The 15665-nt window shown below is 39.4% G+C and overlaps 1 protein-coding gene across 1 annotated transcript in view; it reads right to left on the bottom strand.

Annotated features, from left to right (window-relative positions):
• LOC126252802 (THUMP domain-containing protein 1 homolog) overlaps positions 1–14435 on the bottom strand; it is a 33763-nt gene extending 19328 nt beyond the window's left edge. The window contains exons 1-3 of the mRNA XM_049953737.1: positions 14138–14435; positions 1823–2002; positions 1154–1264 (exon numbers count right to left, since the gene is read on the bottom strand). Of these exons, the coding sequence (XP_049809694.1) occupies positions 1154–1264; positions 1823–2002; positions 14138–14326 (480 nt within the window). The 5' untranslated portion in view covers positions 14327–14435. The remainder of the gene's footprint in view (positions 1–1153; positions 1265–1822; positions 2003–14137) is intronic.
• Between the last annotated feature and the right edge of the window lie 1230 nt (positions 14436–15665).

The raw sequence follows: 15665 nt of genomic DNA, 5'->3' as shown, positions 1-15665 counted from the left end.
ACGAGTTCATCGTGGCACTTGCAAATGTTCAAAATTTTACAATACATCACAATACAAATGGGCACCAAAGATATGATTAATGAAAGATTATACAGAAGTAGCACTACAGTAAAATATGTGAATCTAGACTTTCAAATCAGCACACGAATCTTACACACGCGGTCTCTCAATAAGAAAAACTGTGAAGTAAATTTTGAATATAAACAAACATGTGAATTGCACAAAATTTTTACTTAGCTATTTCTGTGCCAACTTCTAAATTGGTGTGCTGAAGAAGAACACTGCAGCATGAGTTTATCTCGGACAAAATCCCGAAAATGTGCAGCACCAACAAAGTAAGTCTCTGCCTGTTACAGCTAACAACTTTGTCCCCACACAAAACACCCAATTTCCTGCAGTTGTCTCATTAGCTTCAATATTCATAATTAATAATCTGCATTAGTTGACCACAATATTACTGCATCTGGAAGTGAGAACACTTCACTCAGTTTATCATAAGTCAGCGCACAATTGGGCTTGATAGTAAAAGCACAACTGAAAGCACTGACAGTGCAATGCGTCTTCCTTAATCACCACTGTATCTGTTTACAATAATGTCACCAGGTGTTTCCGATAATGCTCACGTGCAATGGTATCATCATTGAGTAGTACGATTCTGATGTTTATGCTTTCACTTCATGTCAACATGTAACGTTACTGAACATCATTTTCAAATCATTTTTGGGTAGCTTCTTAGGGCTTCATATGATGTCACTTGTCAAAGCTGACGGGCTGTTTTGAATGCTCCTGTTTATCCCACAGATGGACATCTCATTCATTCATTGCACTGCCATCTTAATCACCTGACAGTTACATGCATGTCTGCCCACAGTAAATGAGTTATACTTCCTTTCTTTTTGTGGAAGGAGGAACTGCTAGTTTCAAAAGCTAGTGTTTGTGTCCTCATCTATGTATGAAACCGGAGAGACACTAAACGACACAATGTAATTGGAGACTGCTCTGTTCAGGTCTTTTGGCATTTGGGATGCAGAATTAAAAACAAACACACACACACACACACACACACACACACACTATATGACCGCAGGTGTACACAGGTAATAGAGAGAACAAATAAATGTATGCAAAATGTTTACATAATAGGGTACTTTACCTTACAAGTTACTTCTATTGGAATCATTCGAAGAAGGAAACGAGTCTTTTGCTTTTTAGATGTTTCTATGTCCTTAAGAATATGCTGCATTAAATCTACAGGATCATCCAACTGAAAAGAATAAAAAACCTCTGTAAGTAACCATTCATAAGGCAACTTCATACTCTCTACTTGATACGGCAGACATGGAAGCTGGTACACTGAAAATACTACCCTGTGCAAAATGTCATGTTATGATTACTCAAATCATAATTCTGGGAAATACTTCCCACTATACACAAAGTTACAATGTATTTGGAAAATTCAACAGTCATCTGAGAAAACAATGAGGTATGTATTAAAGAGTTATTTTGTATCATCCTTTATGAGTTGTCCTGCTCAATTATATATCAATCCATTTTATGCAGGCCAACAATAATTATTAATATGCTTATTATTTGGTATTTATCATAGAGATATGGACACTATAATGTGATTATGCATTCATGCAGTGCCAGTAACTTATCTAAGAGCTTGCTGGTGAACAAAATTTTTCAATAAAATAAAACGTAAAATTCATAAGCGAAATTTACCAAATGTGAACATACAAATAAATAAACCACAAGGATTGGCTGACAATATAGGAGTCCACAAGCAATCAAAACAAATTTCTATAATCAACAGACTCACATTTGTACGGATGAACAGGCAGTTATTTGCTCCTGATTCAACAACTTGGAATCTTCTTCCGTCAACTGTTTTCTTTGATTCTGCCTTAATTGATTCTATTTCATTACTTAGAGCTGTTTCAATTTCTCCATCTGATTCCTCATTTGCTTTCTCAGGTCTTTCTCGCCAGTTTCGTGACTCCTGCAAGACAAAGATTGCTGTCATGTTTGTATACCAGCTAAAATCAATCATACACTATCACTTAAGTTACATATCACACAATTTGTATTATATTAGTAACAATCCAACAAGGCAGTCATCCTGTCTTGATAATGTCATCACTGATGTTGAAAAAGATGTGCACTAGTTAGGCTTCAATAGTTACTTTCATTGAGACCATGAAGATGTATTGTTAAAATTAAAAACTAACACATCTTTATCTTATTGAATTAAAGCAAAGCATATTACGCTACTGTGAGATCAAAATATTGACAACTACAGGACACAGTTGCAGTTGATTAGATGGAATTATGTCCTGCTTGAAAGTGTGAACAATGGATGGATAGATGGGTGGGGTTAAAAGGACAAAATTAAATGGTCATTGGTCCCTTAATTCTTTCTGTGTCAAGTTCGCAATAGTCCCCAGAGAGGAAGGACACAAAAGACAAATCCCAGTGGACTCAACTGTATCCAAGAATGGAAAAAAAACAAGAGACAGAAGAAAGTACAAATGAGAGAGGAGTAAATGGGTGAAGATGGGAGAGCTGCCCTGCCCAGAAAGCAGATGAGGACCACTGGGACACATTATGTGACTGGAGACACAACCTCTGCATCTGAACAGTGCTTCCACATCCTCCACTACCATAATAAAACTACCTACATGGACAAGATAACAAGTTAGGAGAGAGAACAATGACAATGTGTGTCTGTCAACCAATGACAGATGTAAAAGAATAAGAAGATTTAAAAAGAGAGAAAGGGCAGAAACCAGGCCAGACCACTGAGCAAGAGCAGCCGTGAGCCCTGTGCATCAGAGCAGGCGATGGTGCAACACTCCAATCCCTCAAGCGGCTGAGAAGGCTGACATGCCCTACGTCACACACAGGAGAAAAAAAACCACTTTCACAGGTAAAATCAAATCTGCCACTTTTGGCATCGTCTGATAGCATCAGAGGTAGTGTTTCAGCAAGTTTAACTTTTGTCATAAGGTGGGCAAATTAGGGCACTCCATTAGGATGTGGGCCATAATGAGTTGGGCACTTCACCGACTGTGGGATGGACTCCTGCCGGATGATGTGTCTGTGGGTCAGCCAATGTGAATCTGACAGAGGACAGTCAACTCCCTGCAATAAGCATGTAGGAAGACTGCAATTTGGCCGTGGTCTCTTGTATGGTTTGCAATTTATTCACGAAACCTGAGCAAACCAATCTGCATTCCAAGCCTCCCCAACAATTATAAATGTATAGTCAACCGCAGGTCTGGTTTCAGCATCCCTATCTCCAAAATCGGCATCCTGGTAGCCAACTCGGCCAACCGGCTGGCACGTTCATTCCCTGGGATACCCAATGTGACTAGGGGTCCATAGACAGACGACCGGCTATCCTGCATGGTGGAGCTCATACCGGAGATCTTGGACAGTCACAACCAATGGGTGTTGAGGGTAGCACTGGTTGACAGCCTGAAAACTACCCAAGGAGTCACTGCAAAATAATGAGAACTTATCAGTGCAAGAATGAAGGTGGCTGAGGGCTAGAGCAATGCCCACCAATTCTGCAGTGAATATGCTGTACCCATTTGACAGGGAGCATAGTTCTCTCCCATTCTGCATATGTGCAGGCAAAACTTGTTCATCCGTTGACCGTAGAGTCATCAGCCAAGGATATTCAGAAACAGGCGGTGAAAAACCATACAGTCTACTTAGTCTTTCAGCCCAATGGAGTGGTTGAGGCAGATCTGAGGACGGAATACATACAATGAGGGCTGGTGGGGTGCATGCAATTTCTCACTGACAAGAGGCAGCAGTGGGGAAAAATGGAATTCAGAGCAGAGACTCTGTCTGTGAATGCAATCGTGACTCCAGACCTTTGCCTTCATTGTGGGAGATACAGCTCCCTACCAGGAAAAAGGACAAGGTAGTCCAGATTCTAGGGGACAGCAAATGTGTACAGCATAGCTAAGCAGCAGCTGTCAGTACTCGCTCTGTAGGAGACAAGACACAAGCCTCCGCTTGTCATTGGGCTCGTCCGAGAGGCACCTGTCACAAGTTGGATCCCACTATGGTGTATCAGGTCCAGAATACGCATTGCTGAAGGTGACGCTTATCAATATGCTGGATCAGTGTAGACATCACAATTCACAGAAACACCAGGTACACCCATCAAGTACTGGTGCCCATAGAGGCATCGAATCTTCACCCAAACCTGCGAAGGAGGGGTATGTAGTCCAATGGTAGCAACGTACCGCTCCCAGCATTCTCGTTTCCGTGGTTTTATGAGATGGCAGAATTGGGCATGGAGTCATTTAAAGGCAAGGATTTCACTTATGGCATTGGAGCACCTGCCTGTGATCTCTAATGGACATGGCAACTTCGGGGGTCCACCAAGGTACTGTCTTCTGATGGACAGTCCTAAAGAAGAGTGCTGAGTCAGCTGCCGATTGAATGGCTGCAGTTGTGCTCTGGACAACCACACTGATACCTGCATGTGGCAGGATGTGAAGGCTGATGGCAGCATCCCAATCAGCTTTGGAGGGAGTCCTTCTGGTTGGACACACAGGCAAGCAATGCCAAGGGAGAGTCAAAACAATCAGAAAATGATCACTGTCATACAAATCAACATGGACTCTCCAGTGGATGGATGGGACAAGACCTGATCTGCAAATGCAAAGGTCAGTGGTGGAATAAGACCCACATATGCCACACAGAAGTGTGTGGGAACGATCAGTATTTGAGAGGCAAAGATTCAATTCTGCAAGAAAGTTTTCGACAGTTTTACCATGGCCAATGGTTGTAGTTCCACTGGACACTGAAGTCATTAAATATTAATAAGAGTGGAGGAGCTGATAAAACATTGTAGACAATGCATTCTGGGACATTTCATCGTTGGGAGGGAGATACACATTAGAAATGGTAAATTCCAGAGGTGCTTTCACACAAAGAGAGACAGCTTCCAAAGTCATATTGAGTGGCACGTGTTTACAACAGACAGGGTCCAGAATGTATGCGCAAACACTACCAGACGATTTCCCATAGTCAATGGGATTCTTAAAATATCCCTGATAGCCGTGGAGGGTAGGGGTCCACATGCGTGGCAAACGAGCTTCCTGGAGGAAAGTGCAAAAAATATGGGAAGCGCACTAAAGACGTTGGAGCTCTCAGCCAACTGGCAGAGAAACCGTTACAGTTCCATTGGTTAGTGAATTGGTGGGGTGTGATGGGGCCAAGGAGGCATGTCATGCCTCAGAGCCACCTGCTACCACAGGTTGTGTAGATACACACTCATACACATCTGCTCCAAATCTGGGTACGTTGGAGGAGGTGGGGTGTCCGGTGCCATAGCAGTCACCAGGAACACTGCCTCGGATAGAGTGGAACATGTGGGGTCCGGCAGCATTGGGACTATCAAAATTTCCCTGATTTTTTTTTTTCTTTTTAGGACTACTTCTTGCCTTTAGATGATTTAGACTTCTACAAAGGCTTGTCTGCCCAAATTCTGGAGGACAGAAGAGGAATGGGAAGTCCTACGACCTGCAATGTGTGGCTCCTCCTGCCACCGGCTGGCATCTGGTTGCAGGGCAAAAGATCCTGGGTAGGTAGCATCTCGAGGGATCCCTTCCTGGTAAGAATGCAAGAGAAGGGCATTGCTTCTCCAGCTGAGGTTTGGGGACTGACATTCCTGGAGGATAGGGAGTCATTATTCCCATAGGGAGTGAGGGAGAAGCAGTAGAAGGATCCAACCACCAGGGGAGCGGTAAAGTCGAGTGGCCCTGAGGAGCCCGATGTAGAAGACATGGAGGCTGATGGCACAGTCACTAAAGAGGACGATGCCTTCATAGCAGAAGCATACAATCGTATTTTTTATTGGCCTCTTGATGTGTGAGGTGGTCAAGGTCTTGTATTCCTGGATTTTCTTTTCTTGTTTGAAATCGGTGCAGTCTGGTGAACAGGTGGAATAGTGCTCCTCACAGGTGGGGCACAAAGAGTGTACACGTACAACTGACAGCCACAATCCCTACATACAGGGCTGGCATTGTAATGCAAAGACAAATGTCCAAATCGCATATGTTTGTAGCACCGCATGACATGAGGAATATACAGTTTGACATTACAGTGATACACCATCACCTTACCTTCTTAGGCAATGAGTCACCTTTAAGGACCAAGATGAAGGCTCTAGTATCCACTCTGTTATGTTAAGTGTGCAGCTTGTCATCAGCCTGCCAAAGGGCTTGCCACAGTGGTAACACTGAAGCCAGTTAGATTACTGAAGTTAAGTGTTGTCAGGCTCGGTTAGCACTTGGATGGGTCACTATCCAGGTCTGCCAAGCGTTGTTGGCAAGCGGGATGTGCTCAGCCCTTTTGAGGCCAATTGAGGAGCCAGATGACTATGTGGCAAGCCCAGTCACAAAAACTGACAATGGCCAGGAGACTGGTGGGCTGACCACACTCACCTCCATATCCGCATCCTGTGATGCCTGTTGACTGAGGATAATGCAGCAGTGGCTAGTACCACTGGGCCTTTCAAAGGTCAGTTCGGACAGACTGTCATTAGTTCGTAAAGGAAGATGTTTGTGGCAAATGATACCTAAAACATAATATACTATTCAGACTTTTATGGTGGGTTTATAGTGATAGGAATGTCACCCAGCTTGTCGCAGGTGAACAGCACCCATGACTGAGTAGGGAAGGACATTTTAAGCAGAATGGAGCCACTTTTTCAGTTTTGAAATCGTTGCCACTTCCCCAAACCTGTCTTTAAGGTGTTCAATAAAGAGCAACGGCTTTGTAGTCACAAATGAATACCCATTTGTCCTAGAACAAACCAAATATTGGGGGGATGTCATTTCTTGCCTTGTGACTGAACTCTATGCCCCTCCCATGGAATAGCTTATGAAGAGACTGACAGTGGCAGGTGAATCCTCTGCCATGGTATGACCCACTCCGTATGGGGGATCTCCCATGGACACCACCCACACACAGTAATGGCTACTTGGTTGCCTTGAATCCCCATGCCCCAGCCGTGATGGGCACATACTCTTTGGCAAGTTTCCAGCTGAGGCACCAACACTGTGAAATCTGTGTGATCAGGGGGCTACCATCAAAGAAGTACTTGACACACCTCCTCCCCTTACTCCCCACATCCGTTCAAATATGCACCGCACTGGGCAACCTTCCTTGCATCATTTAGGAAAGAAGTAGCAAGTCAGACCCAACAACGGATCTATATAATTGATAATGAAAAGCTGTAGATGGCCGGAAGGTAAGAAAGCGAGTGCCTGAAACACAAACCACATCCAAGCTCAATCAGCATGAAGACAACCATACAGTGGATAGGAAGACACAAAATAAGAATTACAGAATGATAGACTTGCAGCACGTAAAGGAAAGTACCGCAGCTAGGACAGAAGGCCCATGGTGGCCAAGCAAGTATTCACAAAGGAGATGTGAGCCACACCCTCCCCCACCCGTGGGGGCGGGGGCAGTGAGAAGAGGTGGGGGGGGGGGGGGGGGGGAACGACATTGAGAATGCATTTACAGTTTTTATCGATGTACTCACCCAAAGTTTTAAGAACTGTTACCCAAAGGTTCTGAAAATAAATAAGGCAGCAGTCTGAAAATATGACTCTACATCCATCCGTAAGTGGTTCACACCCAATCAACACAGGCTCAGAACATCAGTTATAATTTATTATTATAAGTATGAAAATTATGATGCAGGCAAAGCTAGTTACATCCAATTAAAAGGGTTAATGCAGATTAGAAATTAGGTTAATAAAATGTAATTATATTTATAAGTCCCACAACACATGTAAAGCTGCTTGGAATGTTGTAGAGCTCAACTGGGGAGAAGCAAGGATTATAAAAATAATGACAGTAATGCTAATATCACACTAGATGAATTCATCACCTATTTGTTAATGTCTGTGATCTAAGTTCTTTTACTTTAGCTGAGTCCAACTATAAATATGAACATGATCCACAGGATGCTTACTCTTTTCTACAACATGTTGGACACACTTCTTCTACAGTACACGTGAATGGAAAGATGTCAAGTTAAGTGACACCATGAAATGAAATGCAAAATTAAGCAGCTCAAAAGCATGTATTTATGGTTTGTCTAATTTTGTTGTTGTTTCCCAGCAAGTTTAAAAATGACAGTGGACACTCCATTACAGATAAAATGAGGTAAGTCATGTCCAAGTAATTAACACTCAATTACCCTAACACCTATTCTTTCAAAAATAATAGAGGCCTGCAAGCAACTCCAAAGCCATAGAGATCTACCTACTAACAATATTCTCGGTTCTTCTCAGCATGGATTCAGATCCACTGGAAGTAGCCATTTGTGCCATATTGATGACGTCATGGGTCAAGCAGATGGGTGGAATCGGACTCTCCTCCAACGGCCAATATGATGGCGTGTAAATCCATATTACACGCATGTGACACTACTTCTGTTACAGCTGATAGGGCCTCAGATACCTCACGAAGAAAAGTGCAGAACAACTCAAAATGTTCAGTATATGATTTGGAGTAAACAAATTAACCACTCTGAAACTGTAAATACTCTTTTCAGCCTATGTAACAATGTACTCAGTTAAGCTTCATCTTGATCCAAAATCATCTTGGGAAACACACTAACTATGTGCATAAAGTTAGTCAGTCACCTATTTGCTAAGTAAACTTATGACTTGTGCGCCCGAAAAGCTACTGGGTCATTCCATGTTAAAGAGACTTTGTGACAAAAAAATTAAAATGACAATATTACAAATATAACCTTAAAAATGCCAAGTTAAAAGTACATTTGTTCATTGCAAAATAATCATGAATATGAAAAAATTAAATTTCTACCTTCACTAAGTGTTTAAAGTGCACTACTCTATGGCACCACAGAAAGGTATGTTTTATGCTATTTCCAGATGAGTACTAGCTGTGTTATCTATGGCTGATTGTTCTATTGTTGCAAAGAATATTGAAGTCAACATTGTTATAGCTCATAATAATTCATTTTGTTGAGGTAAACTAATTGCATTTCTTTATTTTGTTAGTTTTATAATATATATACAGCTTGTAACACCCGTAACAAAAAAGATACAAAAGTTTAATTTGTAATCTAGTAAATTTGTTCTGTACAATACCTTTCTGTAAAAGTGAGGTTATGCACATGTTTTGCAATATCATACAATTACATGGCATTTTGAAATCTTATTTAACACCCTTAGGGCTGTTACGGGTGTTACTAATTTTTGTTTCGGGTGTTACTTAACACATGCGTAACACCCGTAACTTGAATTGGAAGGTTTAATGCCACCTTCATCTTTAGCAGGCTTAGGCCCTACATTTAAATTCTAACCAAAGGGTATTATTATAAATGAAAACAGTTTTTTAACTATGTTTATTACACATGAAAACAGTTTTAAGCATGAAAACTAAAATTTTTATTCCTCTGCATACATTTGTTTAAGCACTACACTTACGTTATAAAAGTTAATTAGGGCATTAACCTGACTCAACTGACGTTCTCCTAAAAAGTTAATTAAGCCCAAAATGCTTTAGATTACATATAGTTTATGTTCTCCATTCTAACTTTTCCAAGAACAACAATATTGCTAACCTCAGTTTTAAATTTTATATAGGCCCAGTAAACTGCTTATTGAGGCAAATTCTAGTCATTCATAAGAGCCTATGTTTAACAATGTCTTTTTCTTTTCTCTCTCTGCACAGTGTTATGTTTACACATAAATAGGCCTACAGTATCAGGATTTCTGTCTTTGCAGAAGACCAATACTAGCAAGGGAAAAAGTGAAGAAGCACTGAGAAAAGATGAAAGAAAACCAAGAAAACAGAGAAGCTTACTTGAATAAAGAAAGAGGCAAATTAAGATTACAGGTTAAAGATAAATTGAAAAATAATCAACGTCTCAGAGATAAGAATAGAAGAAAAATAAGAGCAAGTGAGAGCATTCAGAGAAAAGAAAAAACAACAACTCGCAAGATCAAAAGTTCCAAATGAATCTTCTCCTTTTGGGACTTATAAGTGTAAACAGACATTTGGTAAAGCTGTGAAGAAAGTGTTGAAGGTACTTGCAAAAAGCCCCAGTAAAAAATTCTGCTGCTATTAAATAGATAGTTTCCGATATAATTGGCTCTGAAACTTTCATATGTGATACAAAACATACCAGTACTCCAGACTTAAGTGAAGAAGAAAAACTAAAAATTCACGAGTTCTTCACTAGGGACGACATTAACCGCAGAGCTCCTGGGCGTAAAGATGTTGTAACTGTATGGAAAAAGGGAGAATGTAAACAGAAATTCCAAAAGCATCACTTACTTCTGACTGTAGGAGAGGTTAATGAGGAATTCAAAAAACTCCATCCAGATATTTCTGTAGGAAAGTCCACGTTTTATTCACTGTGACCACCTTTAATTCTCCTTTCATCATATACTCCACATAATGTATGTGTGTGTAAATACCACTACAATTTCATAAGCATACTTGAGTCTTTGAGCAAAGCTGTTCCAAGCAATCGCAAGAAATTATTGAATGAATTAAGTTGTAATTCACAGAACGAAGACTGTGTTTTTGGGTCATGCCAGGAATGTCAAATTAAATTGGGTAAATTTATCCCAGAAGGCTTTGACTTAACTAAAAGGATTGTCTGGAAGCAATGGGAAAATGATGCGAAACATCGTCCTTGTCTTAGTGAGCATTCAGGGAGCTGCGATGATGCCTTAGCATCACTGGTTGACAAATTGCCTCAGTTTAAAAAACATAGCTACGTGAAGATAAAGCAGAGTGATTTCTTCCAAGGAAATAAAAACAGCCTTGACGTTGAAGAACGTATGCTCTAATTTCACAAGATGAGGTACAGAGTGCACACTGGGCGCATTCACAAGTAACTATTTGCACTTTCTGCATCTCGTTTTGCAAACCATGAAGTCATGTCCTATGCAGTCATCAGTAACGACCTTTCACACACAAAATATTGTGTGTGGACTTTTCTTAAAACTGTTATAACGGAGATTAAAAAAGCATTTTCTAAAGTTAAAAGAGTTTTTTTATTTTCTGACAACTGTGCTGGGCAGTTCAAAAATAAATATACTTTGTCCAATCTACGTTATTTTGAGAGACACTTTGGATTGACAGTTGAATGGAATTTTTTTGCCAGTTCATACTGTAAAGGAGCCATGGATGGCATTGGAGGTGCACTGAAGAGGAGCACGTGGACAGCTGTTAGATCTAGGAAAATTATTATTAACAACGCAATTGACTTTTATGACTACACTCTGAAGAATTTTTCTAGAATTAAGGTACTATGGGTTGATAAGATAACAGTGGAGCATAACATTCCTATTTTGGATGAAAGGTGGAAAAATTTACAAGCAATTCCTCAAATCCAGGCCTGCCATCACTTTCGGCCTTATAACACAACTGATTTGCTGGTTTCAAAAACAGCAGAGTCATTAATGACAAGGGTTTCAGTATTTATTACTGAGGAGGCCAAAGTTAAAACATTACATGCAAAAAGATGCATAAACTTCTATGAAGTGTGCAGTTCTGATGACTCTGATCAGAAGACTGTTTCACTATCTGAATCACAAGACAATATTGGAAGTGCTTGTGAGTTAAGCCTAAATAATAAAATTGAAAAGTCTGATTTAAAATTTGGGTTATTTGTCTTGGTTGACATTCCAAGTGACAAAAAGAAGCCAACCCTATCCAAAATTCAATACAGTTACTTGGGAATCAGCCAGAGTGAGGTTGATGAAGAGGAGGATGTGAAAATAATGTTTCTGAAGTCAGTAGGAAAAAGTAAAACACTTTTTAAACTAGATGAAACTGATATTTGTTTTGTGAAATTCAGTCAAGTACTATCTAAGGTAACAACACCAGAAATCAAACAACAAGGTAACCGTATGTACTACGAGTTCAATTTTGAGTTGGATGTTGCTGAGAAAGATTATTAAATGAAGTTTTTAACCCTATCAATAATAAGAAAACATTTTTGTCAAATTTGTTAGGCCAACAAAATAAGGTAAATGTTAAGTAAGTAACAATATCTTGGCCTAGTTGTACTATAAAATTGTAACAATTTTTTTTTGTGTAGTAAATAGCTTTATCCTTCAAATATATTTTCTTAAGTACATACTTTTATTCCAAATAAACTACAATACTTCTTTTCTTTTTATGCAATTGTAAGAGGTAGATTTATTCCTTCAAGAATCAAATCTGATGCATCTATGTAACACCCGTAACATTTAACGTTATTTATGCTGTCCAAAAAAATAAAAATTTATATTTCAAAATAAAATTTGGGGCAATACCTCTTAACAGTTGTTTTAGAAGAATAAAAGCTTCATGAAATTTACGGAAATTAGAGAATTCCCTAACTCATAACAGGGGCCGTAACACTACTTTTTTGATTAATAACCAGGAGAACAATAAAACAATTCCAGTATCAACATTTCTAACATGAAATATTATGTAAGCCTTAAAAGTTTTCAATATTAAATTCAATAAATATTTTTCCTTACATTATTTTTCCTGATTTTAAGGTGTGTACATGTAACACCCGTAACTATGGAATTGCCCTACTACAGAACTCTTATGATGCCTTTTTTACAGCCACCTCATGTATGCAGTGCCGTTATTGGGGCAATTCCTCTGGAGTGAAAAGAATTTTTATTTGACAGTAGAAAGCTAGTACATGTATTACAGTGGAAAAAAAAAAACCACGTCATATTGGAAAAACTTTAAAGTGCTCAAAATACTGACAACTGCATCCCTGTATATTCTCAACTGTTTGGTGCATATCAAGGAAAACCGTAACAGCCAGAAACTGTGAAATACTATAGCCTACATAAGTAGGACATAAATCAAAGGTACTCAGGCACACCAGTTACTTACTAGGCTCAATAAACCGGAAACAGTTACATGTACATAAGGATACAATTATTTTATATGTTACCAGCAGTATGGAGTGTATCACTGCGTGTCTCCAGAGACATTACAAAAACATGGCTTGAAGAAACAGCTTTCTATACAATAGAAGGATTTAAAATGTGTAATAAAATGATCTAATCTGCTCAAATTGCTATATGATCCGAGAACATACTATTTCAGCTTTTCTTAAAATGTTTGTGTCATATTGCTTTGCTTTAATTTCATAATGTATTAATACTTGACAATTAAAACCTCTGAAACGTACCTCATTCATAATTATTAAAATGTTTTTCTCATCATGTGTGTTATGTCACACATGCTACGTCTCCTTTTGTTCTGGGTGATGCATTTATATTTAATGACTGTTACACATGTGTAGTATAAAATAAACATATTCCTTTAAAATGTATGACTTACTGTGTGGCTATACAATGTGTGTAGAATGATTTCATCAATTAGATGTAAAATGCATGAAGATGGATAAATATATACGATGGCAAACGAGATGGTGGCTCAACAGTACGTTTATACCACGTGCATGGCAAATAAAATTCTATGACGGCACAAAATAAGTGAGGTGATAAATGTGTGGTTTCCGCACTGCAGCCAATTAAAAATGAACGTGTGCACCACTCTCCGCTCATGTTCATGGATTCAACACACTGTGAAGGCAGCACATTGTCGACTACCGTAATCATTGTTCTGTTGTTGAACTTGATGGATGCATCAGTTGTATGATCGGACGTGTACCATCTGGGGTTAAAGTGTGGTACTGGACCCCCTGAAATCTTGCTTGTAACATACCCTGCAATTTCGCCTTCGAAACACTGGTACGTCCTTTCACGGAAAACAATAATAATCGCTACACTGTTTAATCAACGCCTGCAGGCCATATTGATTAGTGAAAAAAAATGGTTCAAATGGCTCTGAGCACTATGGGACTCAATTGCTGTGGTCATAAGTCCCCTAGAACTTAGAACTACTTAAACCTAACTAATCTAAGGACATCACACACATACATGCCCGAGGCAGGATTCGAACCTGCGACCGTAGAGGTCGTGCGGTTCCAGACTGTAGCGCCTTTAACCGCTCGGCCACTCCGAATTAGTGAAAACTCATTAACATTAATACGACTATTTTTCAGAAATGTATAACACAATTTCAATCTTATTACCCTCTCGTTTCCATATAACTGGTCGGCGTATTCATTAAGTATATTATACGCTTCTCTAATACAGTCTTTCTCCCTAATGTTGCACGTGCAAATAAAACCTTTCAGTCCTGGTTCCAACGTAAAATTTCTCGGTTTCTTCGATTTGTTTGAATAATATCCAGGTTTGCGTCTTTTCTGGTATGAATCCATTCTCGTGTTAAACTACGCTCACTATTATATTTATACTTGTTAACGATTCACTCAGCTTTCAACACGTATGTAAACAAACTTTGCAGAGATATTCAAGCACTAAGGGCAAAAAATTACAACACATAGCAAAGAGGCACAATACTTCCATGCGCACCAAAGGTCGTGTAGGCATTTCACCAAAGATTTAAGTGTCCCCATGTTCAATATTTACTGATAATGAAGGGGCACTCACAAGTTCAATACTATTGTCAATACCGAAAATATTGACAGAACAGTATTGATGGGGAAGAAAATACTCTCCGATTAACAGTATTTGTTGCTCAATTGTTGGTGTTTCGCGAAACAGCACCAGGGCGCTAGCGTGCATCACAGAACATTTGCATTTTCTATCGGTCTTTAATCGATTTTTGGAGTTGAGAAATGAACAGAGAATATATGTGGCAGCTTATTGAATGTTACAAGACCAAGTCCTGTCTATTGAATCAAAGGCCACTGGACTACATGGACAGGAGAAAAAAAAGTATTAGTATCATCAGTTATTATACATTATCACTTCTGATATCCGGAAACGAAAATAGAAGCTGTGAAAAAAAAATTAATACACTGCGAGCAAATTTCTGCAAGCAGCTGAAAAAAGCAGCACTAGATTACAAGCGCTCTGGTCCTGGACTCTCAGATATTTACATATCGAAAGGCCGGACATTCCACGTGCCTAGCTCCCCAACTGCCACAGAAGGATATATGGCACCATCCATCTCTTCCGAAAGATAAGCTATAATACAAGAAATGACTTTGTGAAACGCCTTGTTTATTTTATTTAAGGCATTGTTTTGTTTAACATATCACTGTAACAGTATTTTGTCTCTGAGTATTAGCCTAAAAGTGACTACACTATGCCAGGACACTTCTCTTTTGACAAAATAATTTGCAGAAATGTTTATCTCATTTAAAAATTTCTTTCGTATGGCATAGTGATGTAAGAATCTTAACTAAACACTTTCATTAAACACATAACTAGCAAAAATTTTTAATTCATTGCAAAATTCAATATATTTAGAGCAATGAGGGACCCTCACACGTTCAATGTTTACAGACAGTAATACAATCAACAATATAACATCGAACATTAAATACATTTTAGTGACCCTCACACCAGTGTTGCCAATTTGGGGGAAAAGTCGCTAAATACCCGGGTGAGCCAGTCACCCAGCAGCACATTAAAATCCTCTACCTAATATCCGAGGCAACAAATTGGACAGGACACAAAACCGTAAGACCTTAACCACAGTCGTTGCGTCGTCTTGCAAAATAGAGGGCAAATCCGGTGGCAAGGAAACCA

The sequence above is a fragment of the Schistocerca nitens genome, chromosome 4 (assembly GCF_023898315.1).
Source record: "Schistocerca nitens isolate TAMUIC-IGC-003100 chromosome 4, iqSchNite1.1, whole genome shotgun sequence".
Classification (NCBI taxonomy): domain Eukaryota; kingdom Metazoa; phylum Arthropoda; class Insecta; order Orthoptera; family Acrididae; genus Schistocerca; species Schistocerca nitens.
This window is presented reverse-complemented; position numbering and strand designations above follow the sequence as displayed.